Raw genomic sequence first — 26,740 nt, 5'->3', positions numbered from 1 at the left:
CTTATACTCCCACCAGTGTATCTTAATATTGCCCTCCTCCTTTTCTCTCTCCTCTTTCTCCTCACATTATTTAGTAGAGTTTAGTCTTAAATTCAGCCCAAAATTATCCATCCCGTTTAGGAACTTGGAAGAGGTGGAAAATTGGGCTCCCCAATGCAAATTTTCTTTGACAGGCAGGAAAATGGGGCAAATCAAAGCATATGCCAATATTATTTTTTTCCTGATACAATAATATTAACTTGCATTCACCGGATACCAACTGTTTCACTTTCCATACAAGCGTTTCTGGATCTAATATTTCACTGTTTCAGAGATGATACAGCTTGGGAAAAGTGAAGGCAAAACCATATAAAAAATGCTACAGATGTACATTGAGGAAGAGCTTAATTCCATGATACTTTGATATGGAAAAAGAAATATGTACCATGGGAAGACAAAATTTGTAAGTATCAAAATATTCAGCCTCAAAGATTCCTTTTTCTTTATTATTTCTTACTCTTATGGTTGTCTTCTAGCTCAGTATTGGATGGTTAATTTAGGGACAACTGGGGGAAAATTTTAAGATTCTACCAACTTCTAACAAACACAAAATTCTAAAATGCAGGCATATGTCTGTATATTTAACTCTCTAATGAAGTGTTGACTTCTATTCTCCAATATATGTGGAGATGTTTGAATCTGTGACAAAGTTTCAATCCACTTTCTTTACTAGAGAAAAATGAGGCAGAGAGAAAACTTTTTCAACTATCTATGTGCTTTAACAGCATCGTGGATTCATTTGTTAAACTACTCATGTGCATGCTTCAGGGTGAACTAAAACCAAGCTTGAAATACATTTTATAGTTTATTCTTCTGGCAAAAGGAAACAGCAACCCTTCCTTTCTACCTCCGTGATCCTCCTTCCCCTTACTTCCGACCTCAGGAGACTGGTTCAACGGTCATTAAAATACCATGCTTGCTGTATTACATTTACTATCCTTACACTTTTAAAACATGACAATATCACCAATATATCTCCCAAATCAGCTACAATTCCTTAATCCCCTCAAATATCCAAGCAGTGCTCCCATTTCCCAAATTATGCTATAAATGTTCTCTCTTTTTGAGTTTGTTTGAATCACGATTCAGAAAGCTCTGTACATTGCATTTGGGTAACACACTCTTGTCTCCTTTAATCTATAGATTCTTTCTCCATCTCTTTTTTTTCCGTTTGGAATTTTGTACTTGTTGTAGAAGAAGCGGGGGAGGGGGGGAGAAAGAGAAGAAGCTGGGTCACTTGTCTCATAGTTTTCTGCAGTTTATATTTTTGTTTTGTTGGGTTTTATACGTGTTTCCTGGCCTATATATTTCCATGTCTTGAGATATCAGGTTTGGTGGTGGTGGTGGTGTGTGTGTATGTGAAGACTACCTAGGAAGTGGTATTGGGTCCTTTCATCAGGAGTACAGAATATCTTTCATTTTGGGATATTAGCAGTTTGCCAGAGATTGCAAAAAGTGATGTTCTCCTTCTGTTGTTCCTTGTTCATTTGTTAGCTGGAACACAGCTATGAAAAGATACTTTCTCTCATCACTAATTTGGTTATGTATAGTTTGTATAGAAAAGATAGAATAAAGGCTTTCTCGTTTATTTACCAGTTTTTGAAACAATAACTCAAAGCCCTAGTATGCTCCAAAGATGATCTATGTATGTAAATATCATTAAACATATTTGATGTGCTTTAGTTCATGGCAGTTACTGTCCTTATTGTCACTAGATTAGTGTAATCTCTGGACAGTGGGAACTTATTGAAGTTGGCTTCTGGGTCTTTTTGACACAATCTTACTGGCCCTTGATAAAAAGTTTCAGGATCATCTAGCACATTTCCTACCTCAGACTTCCAACCAGCCCCTTTTTTTAAGAACCCTGATCTCTTTTTGTGGAAAAAAAAAATGGTATTTAAAGACCAAAATCTAGGCACTAGGAAAACTCATTACTATTGTGTTGGTTAGTATCTCTAAGTCATTTCAGTGGCTAGTGTTAAAAATAAATATTTTGTACTGCAAACGAGTTTGAACTGATACTGCAATTCAATTCAATTTAGAATTATAAAGTTAAACTCATAATCTTTGTACCATAGTGCACACATCATAGTCTCTAAATAACCATATCAACACCACAATCAACAATATATTTCTAGAAATTTCTTCAACTCAAATAAAAGTATCTCTAGGAAAGGGATAGAATCTGAAAACTGACACCATGGATGACTCTTAAGCAAAGATGAATCGCATGGTTTAAGCATATTTACTTGGTGTTATTTAAGGTCAGTTGAAGTACTGCGGTATGTGTGGAAGTCCGGCTCAGGAGGACGGTGAAATTTTCTTCTCAGAATTAGCACCTCATATTTCAGATGATTCACAAGCATGTCTATAACTAATTCTTATCTCTCCTGTGCATTAACCAACTGCTAACATATTTGCAGAAAAACTCTCTTGTAATGTGACAAGACTCACAATGAGTTGGTCTCCCTCCATTAGAAAGGCACAGTAGGGGTCAAGCCATACCCGATTATACCATGCTTCTGTCTGGTCTCCCCGAACAGTTACCATAGCCACTTGGAAGCACTGAAGTTAACAGATGGTAAATTTAAAAGAACAGCTTTTGAAAATTTAAAACAAATCCAAATGTAAACCTCCCTCATCTTCTCCATCCCACTCTTTGCCAAGAAAGGGGAGAAAAACATCACAAGCATGATTCTGAGATGTTTATTTTAAACGTATCATTTATCCTAGCTTTCAAAATCCATTACAACTCATCTTAAACAGTGGGTTGCTTGTGGTTTCTTTGGTGAGCCAATGCTTGATTTGTATCAGTTTCCCTCACTCATGACCAAGAGGTGGGAGCACAAGAGTTACGAGGTTACAATTTCCAGGAGGCACTAGCAGGGGGGAAGCTGCAGCCAATGCGCAGTTGATTCTCCTAGACTGACACAGGACCGCTTATCACTATACCTAAATGCATGTGAAAATTTTGTACGTTTTTTTTGTGAGAAGATGTTTTGTGCAATTTACCTCCTGGTTTTTACAGCAGAGAGAGAAGTTTAAAATCACTGTAGCTTCCTCTCATTCTGTGATCAGGGACGACATGGCGATTAAATGGCGCACCGTGGATGGCGCCCTAGAGGCCAAGTGGGGCCGGAACCTGCAGAGAGAGCTAGTGCGCAGATGTCTGCTGCGGAGTGGGGCTAGGATGCACTCGCCAGTTTTTTTTATTTAAATCAGGTAATAAAAGAGTGTAGACTTCCTATCAAAATGGCAAAGTTCATACTTTGAGCTACCCACAGATTCCACAACCCAATGAATAAAACTGGGAGAAAAAAAATCCTCTTTATGGACCAGGAACAGAGGAGAAATGTGGGACAGAAGCCACAGGACTGCCAATCTCAGTACCACGTGTGGCCAAGACAGTGGGGATACAAGTGCCCAGGACCAGGGAGAAGTGGGGTGGGGGGGCAAGTCACTCGCCTCCCTCCTTCCTTTGTCCCCATCCTGGGAAGAGAGGCTGCGAAAAGGTGCTGCCATTTGCTGTCCAGAGCTACAGCTGATCAGAGTCTGAGTGCCAAGGCAGACATCAGGATGGACTCAACCTTCATGACCAAGTGTAGCCAACATATCTGACTTTACACTACTCCCAATATCATGGTGGAATAAGAACCCTGAGCATCAAGAGGAGATCTGGTGTTGGACTCTGGATCCTAGGGGCTGAGCCAAGGCCACCACAAAACCTTTTAAATAGAGAAGAGAAAGAAAAAGAAAAGTAGCATCAACTCAAGGTGGATCTGAAATCCAAAATTTTGAAACATACAAAGAATATTAACACCAAGAATGACACCAAGTAAAATCAAATATTGGGAAAAAAATCATTCTGCACAAAATAAAAATAAGTGTGCTGTCTTAAGAAGACTTCAAGATATCTAGAGTTATCAAAGAGATATCAAAAACACTAGCATCGGGACGCCTGGGTGGCTCAGTTGGTTAAGCGACTGCCTTCGGCTCAGGTCATGATCCTGGAGTCCCGGGATCGAGTCCCGCATCGGGCTCCCTGCTTGGCAGGGAGTCTGCTTCTCCCTCTGACCCTCCCCCCTCTCATGCTCTCTCTCTCTCATTCTCTCTCTCAAATAAATAAATAAATAAATAAATAAATAAATAAATAAAAAACACTAGCATCATTCCAAAGAAGTGAGAAATGATGCCAAAAAAAAAAGATGGAGAAGGAAGGGAAAAATGAAGGGGGGGAAATTAGAGGGGGGTACAAACCATGAGAGACTATGGAAATAAACCCAGGGTTCTGGGGGGGGATGGGTTAGCCTGGTGATAGGTATTAAGGAGGGCATGTACTGCGTGGAGCACTGGGTGTTATACGCAAATGGTGAATCATGGAACACTACATCAAAAACTAATGATGTACTGTATGGTGACTAACATAATAAAAAGAAAAGATGATTTTTAAAACTCAGTTGAGTGGATAACACTAAACTGGAATAATCAAAATAATATGAATGAATTGGGAGGCAAATCAAAGGCCTTCACCAAGAATATAGCAGAGAGGCAAAGAGAAAGCATATGAAAGATCAGTTAAAAGATATGGAGATAGATTGATATGGAGATAGTTATGAATGAATGAATGAGTGAATACACCAACAGGAGCATACAAACACACACACACACACACACATGTGCTCACTTGCACACACACGGAACCCCAGAAGACAATGGGGGCAGACGCAATGAGTGGAGAGATAAAAACTGAGAATTTTCAGAGCTGATGTAAAGCATGGGCTGTCAGATGGAAAGAATAGTCCTGATGAATAAAAGTAAATGCACAATTAGACACATTAACATAAAACAACAAAATGCAAATATATTCTTAAAATGTACCAGGAAGAAAAGACAGAGTACCTACATACACCTGGCCTTCTCATTACCAGGAGATGCCAGAAGAGGTAAAATTGTATCTTTGAAGTTCGTAGGGAAAATATCTATCTACTCAGAATTTTCATTCCAGTATAGTTAACATACAGTGTTAGTTATATTACTTTCAGGTATACAATATAGTGATTCAGCAATTCTGTACATTACTTAGTGCTCTTTGTGATAAGTGTACTCTTAACCCCCTTCACCTATTTCACCCATCCCCCCACCCACCTCCCCTCTGGAAACCGTCAGTTTTTTCTCTATAGTTAAGAGTCTTTCTTGGGGTGCCTGGTTGCTTAAGCTTCTGACTCTTGATTGCAGCTCAGGTCATGATCTTGGGGTCATGATCTCAGGGTTGTTGAATCAAGCCCCACATCGGGCTCTGTGCTCATCAGGGAGTCTGCTTCTCTCCCTCTCTCTCTCTCTCTCTCTCCCTACCCCTCCTCCCACTCTCTCTAAAATAAATAAATAAATCTTAAAAGAAAAAAAGAGTCTGTTTCTTGGTTTCTCTCTCTCCTTTTTTCCTTTGTTCATTTGTGCTGTTTCTTAAATTCTACATGTGAGTGAAATCGTATGGTATTTGTCTTTCTCTGACTTATTTCACTTAGTGTTATACTCTGTAGCTCCATCCATGTTGTTGCAAACGGCAAGCTTTCATTCTTTTTTATGGCTGAGTAATATTCCATTGTATATATACATACCACCTCTTCTTTATCCATTCATTTATTGATGGACACTTGGGCTGCTTCCATAATTTGGCAGTTGTAAATGATACTGCAATAAAAACAGGGGTGCATATATCCTTTTGAAATAGTGTTTTTATATTCATGGGTAAATACCCAGTAGTGTCATTACTGGATCGTAGGGTAGTTCTATATTTAATTTTGTGAGGAACCTCCATACTGTTTTCCACAGTGGCTGCACCAGTTTTATTCCCACCAATAGTGCAAGAGGGTTGCTTTTTCTCCATTTCCTCACCAACTTGTTGTTTCTTGTTTTTGATTTTAGCCATTCTGACAGGTGTGAGGTGATATGTCATTGTGGTTTTGATTTGCATTTCCCTGATGATAAGTGATGTCGAGCATCTTTTCATGTGTCTGTTGGCCATCTGGATGTCTTCTTTGGAGACATGTCTGTTCATGTCTTCTGCCCTTTTTTTTTTTTTTTTTAAGTAGGCTCCATGTCCAGCATGGAGCCCAACAAGGGGCTTGAACTCAAGACCCTGAGATCAAGACCTGAGCTGAGATCAGGAGTTGAATGCTTGACCAACTGAGCCACCAGGCACCCCTCTTGCTCATTTTTTAATTGGTAAAATACATAATTTCTAAATCAATGGAGGGAAAAAAATGAACTATGAAAAATGCATAAATCCAAGAAAAAGCAGAAAAGGAAAAGGAAAAAGGTACGGTAAACAAAAAGCAGAAGCTATTATGGTAGAAATAAGTCCAGAAATACCAATAATCACAATAAATGAATTCACTTAATAAATAACAGAGGCCATCAGATTGGATAATAAAACAAAATTTGACTATATGTACCTTATGCAAATCCCTTCTAAAACAAAGCAACATAGTAAGATGAGAAGATTAAAAATACTAACTGAAAGAAAGCTGGTATAGCAATATTAATATTATGAATGTTAAGTAAATTATATTTTAGGGCAAAAAAACATTAAAAAGGATGGAGACATCACATAATAATAAATGGAATTATCCACAAATATATAAATCATGACCATGAATACATAAAATGTATAATACAACAAATATGTATTTATATATACATTATCACAATAGGATATTTAAACATTTTTCTGTCAGTAACTGATAGGTAAGTTAGACCATAGAAGATTTGAATAACATAAGCAACTTGATTTCAAATAAATACACATAAATTATATATTTTTATAAATATAAGTTTAAATAAATATTATAATTTATATGTGTACTAATAATATGTGTGTGTCTATGTATCCAACAAATTGAATGTATATATACTATTCAAATACTCATAGAATATTTCCAAATATTGGCAGTGTACCAGGGCGTAAAGGAAGTCTCATTAAATTTCAATGAGTCGGGGTGAAATAAATCAGACAGAGAAAAACAAATACCTTACGATCTCCTTTATATGTGGAATCTAAAAACAAAACAAAGAAAAAACCTGTAGACAGAGAGAACAGATTGGTGGTAGTATGAGAGGAGGCAAAATGGACGAAGGGGATCAAAAGGTACAAACTTCTAGTTATAAAATCAATAAGTCATGGGGATGTAACATGCAGCATGAGGTACATGATTGATAATACTGTATCATATATTTGAAAACGTCTAAGAAAGTAGCTCTTCAAAGTCCTCAACACGAGAAAAAAATTTTTGTAACTGTGTATGGTGATGGGTGTCAACCCGGCTTATTTTTCAATATACTGAAAATGCAAACCATTTTTGCAATATATACAAATATCGAATCATTATGTTTTACACCAGAAACTAATATAATGCTTTATGTGAATTATACCTCAAGAAAAAAGTTTCAGTGAATCAGATTTATATAGATCATAATCTCTAGTCACAATGCCATTAAATAGGAATCAATATTGTAAAAGATGGTAAAAAAGCATATATATACAAACAAAAATTGTCTCTAAAATTACAAATAAACCTAAGACACAATCGCAATGAATTTACAGCCAAACAACCACAAAAACAGGAGATTCCAGAATTTATGGGAATCTGCCAAAATATTTTAGGTAAACCTTAGCCTTAAGTTTTTTTAGTAGCAGGAAACATTTACGTAAGAGTGTATTATAGTTCAATGCAGTACACTAAGTATTTCCAGTTCTTCTAGTCATATGGTATGATTGCATACCCGTGGTGCTTTGAAGTTACATGTAGCCATATGACTTGCTTAGGTCAATGAAATGTAAGTAGGAAGCGTTTTTGCCACGTTTTTGAACTTGTGTGCAGTTGGCCGGATCCTTTGTTCTTACCTTGGCGGTTAGGAAGCGTGGAGATGGAGCCTCCCTTAGCCAGGTACCTGAGTGAGGATGACACTCTTCTGAGTCCTCCTCTGACTCTCTTCCTGTCTGTCCACATGTGAAAAGCATCAAAGGGACAGACTGCCACCATCACATTTCCAAGTTAGATTTCCAGTTACTCTCCAGATTTCCGTCTTCTATAAGCTGAATTATTTTAGATTTTCTTCTTTGGAGCTGCATCTGCAATCTTTTGGCCTAATCACATAATCAGCCTGACCTTTTAAAATTATCTTTCATTATTTCTTGTTTTGTCTGTCTCCAATTTTTTAGTAGCATCTGGGAGCTTTCAGATACTTTCCACAGACTAACAAAAAGTGGTGGGGCGCCTGGATGGCTCAGTCAGTTAAACTTCGGACTCCTGATTTCGGCTCAGGTCATGATCTCAGGGTCTTGATCTCAGGGTCATGAGATCGAGCCTTGTGTTGGGCTCCATGCTGGACACCGAGCATGGAGCCTGCTTAAGATTTTCCCACTCCCTCTGCCCCCATCACTTCCCCCTTCTCTAAAAAAAAAAAAAAAAAAAAAAAAAAAAAAAAAAAAGCAAGCTTAAAATATCACCAAATAAAGCCCAGAGTCTGAAAACAAAGGCTTTAAGCTGGTTATAAATCCACAAAACTGCTCTATAGTTAATTCCTCCCTGTCCTACCCATTCAACTATTCTTTAGTTGCCAGAGAACATTCATCTTTGAGCTTTTTTGCATTCTGTTTTGGTGAAGGCAATCATACCTTTAATAAAGTATTTTCTGCTAATTGACGTATCTTCCTTTCTGAAAACAAACAAACAATATCCCTAGAGATGAGAAATCAGAACATACCTATTCATAATGGCACAATCCTCCAGTGACATGATTATAACCATAGTCTCCGTGAAGCATGTAGGATGAGATTTTATAGTTGAAACACAGATCACCCTTTTCTGGTATAATTATTATTCTTTTCTGAAAATTAATTGTGCACAGACCATGATTAGACACTCACTGATTATTTATTTTGAATAAACTTGCAGCAACTTTTTTGAGACTGGCTTCTGACCTCTCGAATGTGATGATCCGCCCAAGAGAATGCTGCACTATTTTCTGTATGCTGCCTTCTACCACCATGTACTTAGATTCGGAGAGTCATGTCCTTGAAGCTGTGCTAGTCCCTTGAAGGAGGCCTAAAAAATCCACTATCATAGGAGGGCTTGTTGCCCTGCCGTGTCACACAGACTTTTAAATAATTTCTGACTTTGGTTTCTAACACTCCAGAGTGACTGCAATTTTTTTGCAAGGGAGTTTTTGCAAACGCTCTGGAAATTATCGAAGAAAAATAACTCTTTTGAATTAAAGAAAGAAAAAACTCTCTACCATATTGACTCTTTTGATGACAGAAACATTTGAGGAAAACAGGAGAATAGATTGTTCCACATCGAAATCCTTGCAGAAGCTCTAGGGTAGATCCCAGCGCGATGGTAGTATACGTCCCGATTTTTGCCGGCGAGACTCAAGCCTATGAGATTCATTTTTCTCTTGTAAAGTTAACACATTTTGAAAAAAAAAATTAAAGATGCTTTTCAGTCTGATGTTATCCTTCAAGGTTTAAGTTATCTTACACACTAATTTTCAAGAAGAGCAAAACTTCTGGTGGGTTAAAAAAGTCTCAAATTTTGAAAAAAGTTTCTGAACTTTTTTTTGTTTTCCTTTTTGAACTTTAAAATCATGATGGGATCTGCTCCGATCCAACATAGGCTGTGACATTGTTTCTTTTGAGTATTCTTAACAGGGGTATTGACATATGAAGAAGCTAAAAGGCTAGAAACAGCAAGAAGCAGCAGGGACAATGAATGCTGTTTTGTCATCTGTGCAGAAATAAGCATTGAATGAATAGCCATTGTACTGTTGGAAATGTTGTACCAGCCCTGGCAACTTTGTTGATCTTGGAAACCTACTGTTTTCTAATCTGTGCTGGGTGACAGAACTCAAAAACTGAGTTCCAGTAATATTTGCTTATTAATGAATCAGACTCCGTTCAAGACATTCCTTGCTATTGATTTTTGCATTAGTCAATAGTTTTTATTGATAAGCCACTGAGACCAGAGCAGGGAATTCTGGTGGGCGCTGCCTAAGACTGAAAGAGAAATACTACATTTTACAAGCCTGGACTCTGCAGCCAGACTGCCTGGTTCTGCTGCTTACTGGCTGGGTGAGAGTGTTGGACCTCGCTGGGCCTCAGTTTCCTCATTTAGAAAACAGGAATCATAACAGGAACTACGTCAAAGGGCTGTTCCGTGATTAAATGAGCCAATGCCAGGAAAGGGTTTAGAAGAGCTACTGGCAGTTAGTAAGCACCAATTGCTACTATTAAGGTAAATTGTAAAAAGTTTCGTTTTAATGGGAGTGGTAGTTATGTGAGCTATTTACAAAAACAAAACAAAGTGACCACAAAGGAAACAATATTGACCAGAAATTAGAGATGGGCGCTGAACCCTAGTTCCACTATGGCTCCGATACATGCTATATCCTGTGTGATAAATGAAGGTCACAATAGTTGCCCCAATGCCCCGCAGCTTGATAAAGAGAACAAAATGAAATAATGTTCACTTTCCACATAACCTCTTCCTAAAGTTTTTAGCCAAAATTAATTGCCCCTTCTTGGGCACTCCCTATGCTGTTGACTTGTATTTTTGTCATGACCCTTAACACACTAAGTCTTGTACTATAGTTAATTATTGATGTGCTTCTTTCTCCAATCAGATAAGGGTCTTGGTGGTGGAGACACTGTCTTACTCACATCTAAAAATCATCTAGCATTGTGACTTGAACATAATAGACATGTAATAAGTGTTTATTAAAGAGGGCTCTGACAAATATAGCTTGACATATAACCAGAATTATTATCATTATTACTATTATAACTACTACTATATGTAACTTTACAGGGTATAATTACGTGGGTTATTGGCCTGAATTCTAGTGGTAGAGTTGGGTGGGGTTTGAATGGAGCAACCCACACAGGGATTATTTATATGAATTGTGGCTTCGTGTATTTTTGTTTTCTCTCTGCATTATCCCCGTACATTAAAATGCACACATTAGATGCAGCAAGTATGTTGCTAGCTTTTAATTGGGCCAGATGTGAAATAATCAATTATTACAGGGTTGCAAAAAGCCTTCTAATCCTTCCATGTTGTTACCACATGATAAATGAGGCTTATGGAAATAACTACTTAGGTTTTTGTCTAGATTCCAGCTAAAACTTGGGGATTTGTTTATTTATTCATTTATTCTTTAAAAAAATTTCAATGTGTCTTTGCTACATGCTAGACAGTGTGCGAGGTGCTGCATCAGAGCAGTGGGGACCCACAGTGTTCAAGTCTATTCTGTATGGACAAACAGGAATCTTCATTAAGAGGCAAACAAAATCAAACACTATACTCTGAAACGACTTGAAAACACAGTTGGGGATCTTCGATCTTAGTTGAGCACATTAGATGATTTCCTCTTCTTCCTGTAATTGGATCTATCAACATGATAAATGTAGAGCTCATATTAGGGTATGTCCATTGCACTGATGGAAAAATCTACATTTAAAATGTATGGGGCTTACTCTTAGAGGACTTTTACCCTGAGACAAGGGTATAAGGAGAAGAGTGGTTGGGCCACTAGAAACCGTGCTGAGAACGGTCATCGTTTTCATGCCTGAATTTGGGCGAGTTGCCTAACCTTGTTAGGTCATCTATAAGACTAGGATAATAACCAGCTGTTCCTAGATTTCCTCAGAGAATTAGGTTTACAAACTCAAGAAGAAACTGCTGCCTTTTCAATTCTGTGGCGAGGTCGTCAATTTGATGTCCATAGACACTATTAGAGGTATATGTGGACATACAGATCAAATTATTTTCTCTCTTAAAGTTCACTAGAGTGACCTAGTGACCATAGTTCTGAAGTGTAAGGAATGCAAAGCAATGGAGAAATATGCATTTATTCATCTGGTTTGAATGTGTGATGTATGGATGTTTTTCATCACTTTATGCTATTTTAAATGCATTGTTAAAGCAAAGTTCTTAATGAGACATGTGCTTTCATATTTCATAAACCTCTGAAATCATATATTTCATTTAAAATAAAAATAATTTAAAATGGAGTAACTATGCATGCAATTTCTTTCAAAGCACAAAGCTTTGCAAATTTGCATCAAAATAAAAAGTCAAGACTGCTTAATTAAAACCTTGACACCATCAACCTCTTTAATTACGTGTTAAAGAGACAGGCATCCTGGGGATACCAAGATAAAATCTGTGTACATTCTGATCATCTCTGGTGTGTGTACATGAGTAGTTCACAGAAGGGGAGAAAAAAGAGGTGCTTTAATAGAAAGGAAAAGAAATTATTTAAAATTTCTCTGGACATGAGTCATTTCATACTTTTTAAAACAGTTATGAAGAGGGCAAATTTGTCTTTTCAAAAGAAGAATGAAGAATAGAAATTTAGGGCAGAATGTGTCATCTCTATTCTATGTCTAAATTTCAATGAATGCTTTTTAAACACTAAATTTTTTATTTAATAATTGTGACTTAGAAGACACAGTTCTAAGACTTAACTACTGGTTGCTTGGATGTATTCTATAGACCGTATTGAGTAAATGGGGGAGGAGCGAGCTGTTTATTTCACTGCTTCTCCAGAGTATATAAATTTTGTAGCAAAATGACTGCTTTTCTTTACATCTGAATTCTTGCTGTCTTCACTCTTATGTGTCTCTTCCCAATTTCTTTTGCTAATGGGGAAGCCAGCAGCTCTTTGTTCTCATTGTGTCTGTTGTCTCCCTTTCTTTGTGTTGCAGGGATCCTGCTACCCGCATCTGCCACTGAGCATGCGGAAAAATCCTCAATAGATTCTTTACTTAGGACTTTCAGGAGTATTACTCCACTTCTCCAGGTTTTAGTAGTCACCAGAATATCCTGAAGATAGACCGAAACTTGGAAAGGTGATACAGGTGGTTAAGTGGTGGTCTAGCAAGGGGGAACTCCAGATAGGAAGGGTCCGGGTAATTGTCACACATACTTCTCTAATTTATGGAAGCTCTCACCATGCAAGTTAAATGCACATCACCCAACCTACAGGCAGAAACACAGATATTGATTGATAACTGAGAAGACACAAGTGTTTCAGAGCAGGAGGGCACAGAGCTATATCTAAAACCAATGATACAATGTGCTAGCAGTTCCAGAGGGCTGTGGAACATTGTCACAAGGATGGGTATGTAAAGTCCCTGAGGAGGAACTCTCACCAGATAGTCTTATCATCTGAGGATGAGAACCGGTTGTGTGGACTTTTCTCATAATAAAATCTTAGACTTTTCTCTGATTGTGTTAAACACTTGCAATGCTAAGTTAATATTCATTGAATGAAACCGGATTCAATTCTTCTGCCTAAAAGCCTCCCCCATTCCCCCCAAGGCAGATTGGCCAATGGTTTCCAAAAGATTTAAGAAGAACAGGCTTGCAGGTGAGTTCAGGGACATTGGGATAGAGTTCTAAGGTTTTGTTTTTCTCTGGCCCCTTCCACCCCGTAAGTCTGACCTAATAGCTTGTAAATTATTAAAGAGATGGAGCACTATACAATTTTACTCATGTTTCGCCTATAATGATTTTTGCTTGTTTTGTTCACTGCTTGATGGCCAACTCTTAGAAACGTATCCAGAACAGTTAAGTGCTCAAAGATCTTTTGTCTGATAAATGTAATAATATGCATAGTATGGAAAATGCTCTCGCTTTATTATCACAAACATTGGTGGTAACAGAATAATTTGAATTCGACTATTTTAGAATAAACTAAACACTTGGCTCTTTGGTAGCTGGCCACTCTCAGGATTTCTTCTTTCTCCTCGGCCTCCTCTCTCCCACCATTTTGTTTCTGTATTACCAATTAGTGGATTAATAGTATTGTCTCAAAGTCTTTCTGTTCCACGTTTTCACTTTTCAGCCCTTAGGACAACGTCCCCTGGCCCTCAGGTTCTTTATAGGTTTCATTTGCCAGTGCTTAGTGGCTAAGGTCATTGAGCACAAGTGCTCTCGGACCGTAGCAAACCAGCGGGCGCCGGGTGCACTCCTCTAGGGCAGACACCTGCGGCGGCTTTTGGGGAACCCCGGCTCAGAGATCCGCGCAGTTGGCTCTCCCCACAGCTGCGGAAGGGCCTGTGGCGGGAAAGCTCAGGCCAGGTCCAATCAGGCACCTAGGGCTAGGTGGCGGGGGCGCGGGGGCCCCCGCTGCCTGCCCCGCCCTCGCGAGCCCCTCTTTCCCCACCCCGCAGGTCCTCCACCGACCCCGCCCACCCGGCGTTCGCGCCCCGCCCCGCCCCGGGGCCGCGGCTAAAACCCGGAGCCGCCGCGGCGCCCAGGGGACTGGAGGGACGCTCTGAGCATGTGCAGAGCTGTTTGGCGGCGGCTGCCTCGGCCGGAGGCTGGGGCCCGGTGCTGATGCGAACAGCCGGCTCGGCCTCTGCCCCAGCGTGGTCGGCGCCCCGGGCCCGGGCGGCAGGGAAGGAGCCGTAGCCTCCCCGCGGCCCGAGGAGCAGGCGCGGCGGCGCGCACCCTCTGCCCCCCCCTCCCCCGCTCCCGCCCCCGGCGGCCGCGGCGCCTTCGGGGCCCACGATGATGGCGGAGCAGGTGAAATGCGCCTCGGCAGGGGGCGGCTCCGGAGCGGGCTCCGGGCCGGTGGTGAACGCGGAGCTGGAGGTGAAGAAGCTGCAGGAGCTAGTGCGCAAGCTGGAGAAGCAGAACGAGCAGCTGCGGAGCCGGGCGGCTAGCGCGGCCGCCGCCCCGCACCTGCTGCTGCTGCCGCCGCCGCCGCCGCCCGCCGCGCCGCCCCCCGCCGGGGCCTGCAGCCCGTTGGGTCCGCGGAGCCCCCCGGCCGCTGCCGCCGCCTCGGGGGGCCTGGGGCTCGGGCTGGCGTTGGGCGCCGGGGGCGGCGGCAGCGGTGGCTCCAGCCCCGCGTTCTCGGGGACCTACTGCCTGCCCAGCCCGGCGCCCTCCCTGCTCTGCAGCCTGGCGCAGCCCCCCGAGGCGCCCTTCGTTTACTTCAAGCCGGCGGCGGGCTTCTTCGGCGCGGGCGGCGGCGGGCCGGAGCCGGGGGGCGCGGGGACGCCGCCGGGGGGAGCCGCCGCGCCGCCCTCGCCGCCCCCCACGCTGCTGGACGAGGTGGAGCCGCTGGACCTGGAGAGCGTAGCCGCCTGGCGGGACGAGGACGACTACACCTGGTATTGCCGCCGCTCCCTCCCCCGGGACCCCGGCCTCGGAGGCCCGGGGAGGGCGTGGGCAGGGAGGGAGAGGGGGACCTCGCCATTGCCCCCGGACGTGGTGGCCTGGCAGGTGCCCAACTCGGCGAGGAGCGGAGGCTTTTCGCGAGGGCGGAAACCTGTTTCTCATAGCTCAGGCTGACCCAGCTGGGGATGAATTGGTCCCCTCCATCTCCCCATCTTCTGCTCTCGGCTGATGATTCGGTCCCAGGCTCCCTGTTAGCATTAACTGAAAAATCCGTGCCGTCTTTTTGTTACTCAGCCCTGCTTTTCCCCCCGTCATTCTTGGGAGTAGCGGGGGTTGGGTAGGGGTTGGCCTCAGTCTGTGACTGTTCCTGGTCTTTCCTCCCAAACGAACGCTGGACAGGATTTGCGTGTTGTCTCCTCCCGTGGCATCCCAAGCCTCCTAGTGATGGATCTCTCCTCAGAGATTCGTGCTTGCAGTTTGAGTTGTGTAGTCGCATGTCCTCATTTTCGTTGATAGCTTCTCATTTCAAAGACAGACTTGCTTTTTGAAATCTGCTGCCCTCACTGGCTTTACTTGTCAGTAATGGTGTCAAAAAGGAGGGCTTTTGCAGGGAATGGAGTGGGCAACTTGAAAGCACTCTGTTACTTAGAAACCAAGGATCTTTAATTTTTAAAATCGAACCGTTGATTGAAGAAAAGTGAGATTCAAGAAGCTTTATTATTATTATTATTATTATAGAAACCTAAGTTGGTTATCAGAAAACTTGTAGCTGGAGGCATCTTTTCCTTTGAAATCTGGTTAGCTCTTTCTACTTTCCATCAATGAGCAACTTTGGTGGGGGGTGTCTAATTCCCTTATTTTTCATGCTGTTTTCTCATGGAGTAAGTCCTTTCATAACTGACTTCTTTTGGTTGGTTCGTTTGCTTTCCTCCATCAGGAGAGGTAGTGGGATATGGTAAGATGAGTAGAAGCCTCAGAGAAGGTCAGACTTAAATTCCTGCAGGGAAAATGAACAGCATTCACCTTTCCATACCGGCGGCCCCATGAAGAACAGTTGTCCTTTTATCTTGGGTCCTTCTACTTAGGACCCTTCCTGTTTTTGCAAGCTGGGTTTTCCTCACTTTCTCTGTGGTCCTGTTGCATGATCGCACAGGGGGAATGGGAGACGGAGAACCTTACTGGTTTTCTGTTGAGACTTGTGGTGTTCCCTTATACTCTTAGTGAGAACTCCGACTGTAAGGTGCATTAACTAATTGGGTTGATTCAGAGCATCAAAATGTATGGAGCTACAATAAAGCCTCCTCCTCCTCCTCCTCAGTACTCTACCTGTGGGCAGCTGTGCTGGTAGCTCAGGTTGTAAAGATCAAAACAACTCACCACTTTGGGGAGCTTTAAGCCTTTCTTCAGAAATGACACCTTTGTTTTTGTGAAGCCCAGGCTATGTTATAAACTGAGTTTCAACCTGAACATGGTACTAGAAAATGCTCTCATGGTGGTCATTCTTAGGTTATAAAGACTATAAGCCCTTATGCTACTTTCAAATTACCTTACCTTGATTTAGTGCCCACTTGGCCTTTTCTGGAGATATGTACTTAAATGGTAACGTTTGTATTTTTGATGGGTATCAATCCTGTGCATTAAAAATGTTAGCATTTTTAAAAATTTTATATACTTACTATTTTGTAAGTGTATTCAATTGGGGTAGTATATACATAGTTAATATAATTGTAATATTTTCTTCTATTGAATGGACTTCTACCTACTTAGTTATCATCCAGCTACTGCTAGAATTTTGATATGTAGGCTTTTTGTAGTTTATTTTTTGTCAAAATAGTATTGGAATAACTTTGGGAAAAAATGACCTGCTTAGTGGGATTACTCTTAGCACTTCAGATGGTTTGAAGTGAACGTGAAGTATAGCAGGTTCTATTAATTTCGCTCATCACGTATTTCGGGGAGTACATAAATCAGTGCCTTGACACACTGCAGATGTTCCCACAGACAAGGGGCACACTGTTTTGTGGCCTGTCTTTCTCAAAACAAATTTAGGATTAGAATCCCATGTGGAAAAATGGAGGGATCATTACTCTTAGGTGGGATGTAATTAAAAAAAATTTTAAGGTCATCTGATTTACAGAGAACTTCCTGTCCTGGCATCTTACACATTAAAATATTTCTGTATTGCAATATTTTGGCTTATTGATGAACAAATAACAGGTCTAATTCTCAAAGTTTAACCCACTTGTTAATGCTTGCAAAGCTCTCTGATGTTCCTTCATCGCTGCAGACTATGTCCCTGTCCTGTAGTCTCACAAATAGGGTGTTTTTCATTTGGATTGCCTAGTACGTTTGCAGGGAGGCAACTTATTTTAATTTCCCCTGTTAAGAAACAACTGTAGTGTTGTACCTGATTATTTTAAAAATACTTAAAAATAGTTTTACATTTTCACTGTGGAAGAAAAAAACCCCCACAGATGTGAGTATGAAGTCACAGGAGTCTTCCCTCTTGTCCTCAGTCCACTACCATGATTCAGAGTTTAACCGTTAACATTCTGTAGATCCTCCAAGATAAAAACATAATTATTCAAATCACTATGCAAATATATACACATCAGTTTTTTTACTTACCTTTCACTGAACATATCTTGGACGTCTTTGTCTCCCTGTAAAGTTGCATCGTTGTTAAAGTAACCGTGTTTGTTAAGGACTAGCTTACTGTCAGCTGTCTCCCCTATAATTTTTCATGCATTTTAATCATGATTTCATCCTAATGGGTTAAACAAAATTGATATTATTTAGAATAGTACTTCCCGCTAAGATGCCTTGTCTTCAGGAAAGAAAGTTCACAAACGTAGATTAATCTTTGAACATTTTAGAAGTTCTTTCATGTAAGTCCCATTTTTTTCCTAATAAAACCTTGGACTGTAAGTCTTCACCTTTTATTAACAACCTGGCAACCCTTGGCTCAAGAATTATGTGTAGAAGGAAAACAGTGAATTGTAGAATCAATATTTGCTTGATGACAGTTCATTAGTTAATGAACGGTGAATCAGTTCTCTTGGGTCTTTTTCAAACAATTATTTAACCTATAAGTATCTTCTGTTTACAAAAAACCAAAACTTTATGAGGATAGTGTGTTCTGCTTTTCATTTTGATGAAAATCTTTGAAACAAAACAGTTGTCTCATTTCTTCAAATATTTCAGTTGAATTTAAGTTATTTGATTTTTCTTTAACCTTAGCACAGGGCTGCTAGAAGTAAATGTCTCAGGAAATTAGATTGTGTTTCCAGGACCTTAATTTTTTTTTAAAGATTTATTTATTTTAAAAAGAGTGAGTGTGCATGAATAGGGAGAGGAGAGGGGCCGAGGGAGAATCTCAAGCAGAGTCCCCACTGAGCATGGAGCCCCATGCAGGGCTTGATCCCACAACCCTGAGGTCATAACCTGAGCCGAAATCATAACCGACTGAGCCACCCAGGCGCCCCCTAGAGCCTTAATTCTTAAGTCCAATTTGTTATAATCCCATAATAAACTTCACATCCTGCCATATGGATTTTTCAGTGACTGCTACTAGTTTGACAGCCTTAGCTCTCCAGAGGACCATAGGCTAGAAAGTAAAGGGGGCAATCTCTGAATATCAGGAGCAAATAAGCTCCAAGGATTGCAATTTTGATGCGTACCTCGGGGCATGTGACTGGATGATTTGCCAGTGTGTATGGAAGGATGTTTTCCAGATCACTGTCCCAGTGTCACTAGGCTGAGAAGCACCATTGATACTTCCCGAAAAGTATCAGGAAAAGAAGATTGGTGTGAAGTGGCAAGAAGAGCAGGAAGTTGTTAACTACATACTAGACCTTTCCATGACCTGTTTCAGCTCCCCTATTTCATGATTGAGGGACTGAAGCTCTGAGGTGAAATGACTTACAAAAGCTCCTCTAGTTATTTATTGAAAGGTTAAAACCACAGTTCAGATTGTTTATCCAGATTCGGAAGTGTTTACACCACTGATATTTTTCCTGAGCTTGGTTATGACCATTAGTGTGTCATAAAGTCAGTTTAGTGGATTGACCTGCATTTCTTTTTTAAAAAATGAAGAGCAGTAGAATATAAAATCAGAATGCATTATATCTTGCAATACAAATTTGTCTTCATTAAACTTATTTCAGTTTTGCATGTGTGTGCCCTGGGTTAAATAGTAAATGTATTTGTGCATTATGGTCACAGTTAGAAAAACTCCATTTTATACCATTTGGAAGCAAAATGGTCTTGAGGAAAGTAGGTGGAAAAGCCCAGCTCTCTGAAGATAGGGTAGCACTGGGGAAAGTCAGGTCTTGCACACCTCGATCAGGAAGACAAGTCTATATTCAGAAAAAGGCAAGGTAATAATATGCCAGCTAACATAAAATACAGTCCTTTAGGGCCTTTATTTTAGTGGAGTGGCAATTAGAAGAATATTGAAACTTACGTAAAAGGGATGTGGCAGAGATTTTGAACTTGCCCAATGGGAGAAGACAGGAGAAGAGTTCATAATTATATAAGGGGAAAAGGGTGCTATGTACAAATTAAGGAAAATTTAATGAATGAGATATTCATCTTTCGAGTGTAACACCAGGACCCCGGACAGCTGGCTGAAATCCTTGCCAATTCCATCAAAGCTGCTGAACACCTTGTACTGTACATATGGCACAGTTAGATGAGACCACCTGAACTGTTCTTTTTCCATAATTGATTTTCAGTGAAAAGACCAGAGGGTGCTTCACTTTGTGACAGTGCTAATTGAAAACCGCAGTGTTTTCTAGAGGCAAATGGAGTTGAGTGGAGTATGTGCTGAGGTCTTCGAAACCTTGCAGTGAGACACCGAAATAGAATCGAGCCCAGGGCTCAATTGGTTAAGCAACTGCCTTCGGCTCGGGTCATGATCCTGGAGTCCCGGGATCGAGTCCCACATCAGGCTCCCTGCTCAGCAGGGGGTCTGCTTCTCCCTCTGACCCTCCCCCCTCTCATGTGCTCTCTCTCATTCTCTCTCTCTCAAATAAATAAATAAAATCTTTAAAAAAAAAAAAGAATCAAGCCCTAACTGTTGCGGGATGGGGAGAGAGTGTGCTGTAGGACCATTCCATAGCTCCAGTCTGCACTTCATGTGTCCTTTTAATAGCTTAGTGGGGGTGGGTTTGCTTTGCATGGCTGACCGGTGTGATCCTAGCGGGTGCTAGTGAATCACACACTTTAGCCCAACTGAAGATTGATTGATTGTGCTCATCAGTGCTGGTGTTTTAGCTTTCCTTAAAGTAGATCTTGTGATGATTGAAGGCTCTTCATTGCCACATATTCCTTCTCAGTGATAGGTATGTAAAACATATATGTATATATTTTGTCGTTATCATTTGTTTTTGTGTTATCAGAAGGATGACTTTAGAACCAAACATTTACTTGAGAATAACGGATTTTTTTTTTTTTCTAGATAGTTGTAATACTTCCTTTGAAGCACTCAGGTTATTATTATTATGGTGGGCTTTGTGTTATTCCTGTCCTCCCAGTGTTAAACACGTGTTTTAAGTGAGGGCATCCAGAATGTGAAATGTATGGAAAAGAAGAGATTCTATGAGAAAGCTAATCGTTTCTAGTCCTGTGCCTTTGGAAGTTCTTGAAGCAAAGTTAAGGAAAATTAGAGTGTGACGTTTTAAAACATAGCTTTTCTAATATTTGAGGAATTCTCAAGTTTTCGATGAAGGTTTTCCTTCTGTCTTGTCAGATTCTAATATAGTTTCATCGGTGGAACTGTAGAAGTTGAAAGAGCAGTTTGTAAGTCAGTAGGAGGTATGTTGTATTAATGATGGCAAAATAGGATATTGTAATGACAACAAACAAGGTGATTTTTTATGACTTTTTGGAAGATTGGAACCATTTAAGAGAAATCCAAGTTTTACCTTATCTAATTTTGGGGTTATGTCATACTCAAGGAGTTTGTAGCTACATGATTGCCATCTGCCTTTTTCTTTCTTTAGGTCCAGCTCTAGGCCTCCCCATAGAAATAGGAGGCTCAAAGCTATCCTGGGTACGTTCGGAGACTGACTCTGAAAATGATCCCTTGTCTTAATACCATGCTTTGCACAGTGCTTCTGAAGTTTTATCAAAGTGATGTAATAAATAGGATGTAAATAGCAAGGCTTTTTACAGAAAGCAGCAGTCCTCTGTCATTCCTACCTTTGAGTCCTCCACTTAGGCATCATTTGATACTCATATAGTTGTTTCTTTTGCTCTTTATTTCTGAACAGTCTTTTGTACTATATGATCTTAGACATCTGTAGACTTGTTTTGGAAGATGAAGACTAAGCCCTCTTCTCCTCACCCCCAAACCACCATATCTTCTTTCCCTTCTCATAATGGTTTTCATAATTTTTGTGTTAAATCCTATATAATGCCTGTATTATCATTGTAAGAGTTTTAACTGAACCCTGTTAATTGTACGTTACATTTATTGTCCTCTAATCCCTTTATTCCTCCAAGAGTTAGTAATGGCCTCTCTTTTCCCCCTTCAGTTTCTTTAATCCCTATTACTAATTACTTTTCCAAATACTCTGCTGGAGCAATAAATTCCTTGATAAGGTCATACGTATTTGACAGTCTCTTAAATCTGTTTTTAAAAATTTATTTTGTAATGCCATCCCTTCTGGAACTCTTAAGCCCATTGCTCCAGTCTTTACTCTTTGCTTCTTAGGCTGCATGCACAGTGTTGTGTTAATGGGAATTTCTTAGGTTTCTTGCTTATGTGGGACCTCCCATTTCTAAGATTCTTTGTCTTCATATTTCGATTATTCCAGTAAGGTGGGGCACAGCCTCCAATAGTTTTCTGAGAAAGGGTGTATATATGAGAAGTACAGTGTGAAATCCTGCTTATTTAAAAATGTCTGTATTCTATCCTCATGAAAGATTCCTAGTGGGGCTGGGTATAAAAAGCCTAAGTCACTTTCTCTTATGTTTGAAGGCATTGTTCCATTTTGTTCTAATTTTTATTATGTTTTAGGTATTGAAGTGTGCTGTAATTTGGATACCTAATCTTTCTTGACTTCTTTTTTAGCATCCTTTATCCCTAGTTTTCTAAAATGCCGTGTTGTACCTTGGTATGGGCCTCTCTGTTTGTTGTACTGGACATTTTTGGGTGTTCTCACTTTAGAACTCAATGGGCTGCCTTCAATTCTCAAAATTTTCTTTTTTTTTTTTTTAAGATTTTATTTATTTATTTGAGAGAGAATGAGAGAGACAGCACATGAGAGGGGGGAGGGTCAGAGGGAGAAGCAGACTCCCCGCCGAGCAGGGAGCCCGATGTGGGACTCGATCCAGGGACTCCAGGATCATGACCTGAGCCGAAGGCAGTCGCTTAACCAACTGAGCCACCCAGGCGCCCCAATTCTCAAAATTTTCTGCTTTTTGTTTAAATAACCTTCTCTCCGTGTGTGTGTGTGTGTATACGTGTGTGTTTTAGAACTTGTAATAATCAGATGTAGGCCCAACTGGTGCAATCATTTTAATTTTTTTATTTGTCGTCTTTCATTGTAAATCTGTGTCTTTGTTTTGCATCTGGGAGACTTTTTCAACTTGATCTTTCAAACTCACTTATTGAATTTTTTGTTTCTGCTAAAATAGTTTCATTTTCCAAAAATGAAGAAACTGTTTCTTTTTTAATATCTTTTTTTGTGTGTGTGTGTGTGTGAATGTAACTTTTTCTCTCAGATGATACCAATTATGGTTGTCTTGGCTTTTTCATCAGTTCTCTGCATTGTTTCCTCAGTTCTTTTTCCCCTCTACTTTTAGTCTCGGCCTTCTATTTAAAATGAATATTCGAAGTATCTGGTGTCATTGATTATCTGTTTATACCCAAAGAGGGAGGTATTGAAGTTGATCTAAAGCTCTGCATGGGTGGAGCTCTTTACCAAGTGATTGGATGGGTAGCCAGTTCAAGTTTCGGTATTTCTAGGTCTTCTCTTGGGTTCATCTGTCTCCACACACAAGCTTCTATACTCCTGGGAGATAAAAGTAATGCAGTCAATTCTAGGAATGTAAAGGGAAAATGGGGCTAGGGTTTTAACCAGCCAACATGTAGATGTTCATTTCATCTCTCTGGTTCAGTAAAGTACTTCATCCCTCCTTCGGCTAAATTTGGTGTGCCTGAAGTCAGCGCCTCTGGGCCAGCCTCTGGTCTTAGGTTGTGATGTTCTCAGTGGTGGGAGTGAGCACTGCTTTTTGAATACGCCACAAGTCTGTGTGGTCAAATGAAAGAACTAAATGACATAGGCCCTAAGGGATAAAGGAAATCTTATAGAGTTCCCCTATAAGCAAAAGCACCCCACAAGAAACTACCAGAAAAAAATCCAACTGGTGGGAGTACCTAATCCTGAGGCAACCTGGTTGGTGGAAGCTAATAGAAGATATGAGCAGTTCTTCTTACGATGCTGGAGGTAGTGAGCAGAACAGTGCTTCACCCAGTAGTTTCAGGAGGCCTTGAGAGGCATTTGAGAACAAGCAGAGACTCAGGCAGTGACATGAATTTGTGTGTGTATCAAACAGTGGGGATAACTTACTAAAGAAGTCTAAAGATAAGTTCCATTCTCTCCCTCTCTAAAAAAAGAAGGTAAGTAAAAAATAAAATAAAAAGGGGCACCTGGGGGCTCAGTCAGTTAAGTAGCCGACTCTTGATTTCGGCTCAGGTCATGATCTCAGGATCGTGAGATCAAGCCCTGTGTTGGGCTCCACACTGGGTGTGGAGCCTGCTTAAGATTCTCTGTCTCTCTCTCTGCCTCTCCCTGCCATCTCTGTCTCTCCCCTCACCTCTAAAACAAATAAAATAAATAAGTAAATTTCCGTGGTTGACTGATTTAGTGGCTCCTTTATGTCAGGGCTGGGGCACCTCCTTGTTTGTTTCACCTGAATCTTCCTGATTCACCTGGAATGACTACTCCAGTCTCAAGGACATTGAAGGACAGAAAACAGTTCCTGTCTCGTTAATTTTTTTTAAAGCTTTATTGAGGTATAAGTGAAGTATAAGGTGCATGTATTAAAATGTACTATTTGCTAGGTTTTGACATATACACACACCCATAAAACCATCACTAGAGTCGAGAGAGTGAACATATCTTAATGCTCCAAGTTTCTTTGTGGCCCTTTGTATTCCCTCTCTCCTGCTCCTGCCTACTTCCCATCAAGGCATCCAACCACTGGTCTGCTTTCTGTCAGTCTAGATTAGTTTGCATTTTCCTATACTTTCATATCTGCGAAATTATATAGTATGTACCATTTGTCATTTGTTTTTGGTCTGGCTTCTTACAATCAAGATAATTTGAAATTCTGTGTTGTTACATGAATCAATAGTTCATTCCTTTTTATTGTGAGAACTATTAGACTGTATGGATATAACAATGGTTTTTTTATCCATTCGTCTTTTAATGAACATTTGGGCCATTTTCAAGTTTTGGCTATTACAAATTAGCCTTTGTGTGGACGCATGCGTTCATATCTTTTGGATAAATACTTAATGCTGTTGAGAGGCTGGAACAGAGAGTAGGTGTATGTTAACTTCTTAGGAAGCTGCCAAAATCTTTCCCAAAGTGGCTAGGCTGTTTCATGTTTATGCCAGCACCGTATGAGAGTTTCAGTTGCACTCCTCATACTTGCCATGGCCAGTCTTTTTGATTTGAGCCATTCTGATAGGTGTGTAGTCGTACCTCAGAGTGGTTCTACTTTGCATTTCCTCATGACAAATGAGGAGCATATTTTCTGTGTGCTATTTGCCATCCATAGATTTTCTTAGGTGAAATGTCTGTTCAAATGTTTTGTCCATTTTTAAAAATTGGGTTGCTTATTACTGAGTTTGCAGAGTTCTTATGTATATTCTACATACAAGTTTTTTTTTAATCAGATATGTGATTTGCAAATATTTTTACCCAATCTGTGGTTTATCATTTATTCTATTAGTGTCTTTCAAGGAGCAAAGTTGTAATTTTAATTTTAGTGAAGTCCAATTGATAAAAATTTTTTTTCTTTTATGGATATTTTTCCATGTAAGAAATTCTAAGAAATAATTGCCAACCCAAGGACACAGGGACTTTGCCTATGGTTTCTTTTAAAAATTTTTATAGTTCCAGGGGCACCTGGGTGGCTCAGTCGTTAAGTGTCTGTCTTCGGCTCAGGTCATGATCCCATGGTCCTGGGATCGAGCCCCGCGTCGGGCTCCCTGCTCCGCGGGAAGCCCGCTTCTCCCTCTCCCACTCCCCCTGCTTGTGTTCCCTCTCTCGCTGTGTCTCTCTCTGTCAAATAAATAAATAAAATCTTTAAAAAAAATGTTTAAAAAAAAAAAAAAAATAAAAAAAAAAAAAAAAAATTTTTATAGTTCCAGGTTTGACATTTTTGTAAATCTGTTTTGAGTTAACTTTGGATGTTGTGTGAAGTATGGCTCAAAATTTATTTTTTGTATATAAATATCCATGTGTTTCAGCATGATTTGCTCAAAAGGCTATCTTTTTTTCATTGAATTGTCTTTATACTTTGTCAAGGGTCAGTTTTCCATGTGTACAGTTCTGGGCCATCTTGTTTCTCCATTGATCTGTCTGTCTTCATGTCCTACTAAATTGTCCTTACCGCTATAGCTTTGTAATGTGTCCCACTCAGTGGTAGCTCTCCAACTTCATTGTTTTTTCAAGGTTGTTTTGACTATTCTAGGAGCTTTGCATTTCCATATGAATTTTAGAATCAGCTTTCACATTTCTTCAAGAAAGACTTGAACTTTCTTGTACAAGAAAACTTCAGTTTTGGGATTTTGTTAAATGGGTACATTGAAGGATAATCGACATCTTAACAATATTTAGTCTTCTGATCCGTGAACATGGTCTGTCTTTCCATTTATATCTTTAATTTCCCTCAGAATGTTTTGTAGTTTTTAGCGTATAGGGCTTGCTATCCTTTATCAGATTTATCCTTTATGGTTTTTGTGTAAATGGGAAGTGAAATTTCTAAAATACTGATCGTGGCGCGTATAGAAATGCACGTAACTCTTGTATGTTGATCTGGCATGCTACAGTCTTTTTCCTAAACTCCCTCATTAGTTCGAGTATCTTTTTGTAGGTTCCTCTGATTTTTTTACATAGATAATCATGTAATCTGTGAATAAACATAGATTGACTATTTACTTCCAGTCTAAATGTTTTTATTTATTGCGTGATTGCACTAGCTAGAACCTCTAGTCCTTGTTTTGTTCCTGATGTTAGGGGAAGCGCGTTCAGTCTTTCACTATTAAGAATGCTGTTTTTGTAGATGCCTTTAATCAGATCAAATGTGTTTCCTTCTTAATTTGCTGAGAGTTTTTATCAGGGATGGATGTCAGATGCTTTGTTGTTGTTGAGATTATCATATGCCTTTTCTGTGGTAAGCTACACTGATTGTTAAGCCAACCTTTCATTCCTGGGATAAACCCTACTTCGTAATGATGAAGTATCCCTTTTATATATGGTTGGACTCAATTT

At 40.1% G+C, this 26,740-nt stretch overlaps 1 protein-coding gene across 3 annotated transcripts in view; it reads left to right on the top strand.

Moving 5' to 3' along the window:
• The first annotated feature begins 14,344 nt into the window (after nucleotides 1–14,344).
• The window catches only part of SLAIN1 (SLAIN motif family member 1), a 59,490-nt gene continuing 47,094 nt past the window's right edge, over nucleotides 14,345–26,740 (top strand). Inside the window, exon 1 of one of the 3 annotated variants that reach the window (XM_078070218.1) lies at nucleotides 14,345–15,220. In XM_078070218.1, coding sequence (XP_077926344.1) covers nucleotides 14,616–15,220 — 605 coding nt within the window. In that variant the 5' untranslated portion in view covers nucleotides 14,345–14,615. The remainder of the gene's footprint in view (nucleotides 15,221–26,740) is intronic. The other 2 variants (XM_036066934.2, XM_036066935.2) reach the window with 2 other exon arrangements.

This window comes from Halichoerus grypus, chromosome 4 (genome assembly GCF_964656455.1).
Source record: "Halichoerus grypus chromosome 4, mHalGry1.hap1.1, whole genome shotgun sequence".
In the NCBI taxonomy this organism is placed as follows: domain Eukaryota; kingdom Metazoa; phylum Chordata; class Mammalia; order Carnivora; family Phocidae; genus Halichoerus; species Halichoerus grypus.
This window is presented reverse-complemented; position numbering and strand designations above follow the sequence as displayed.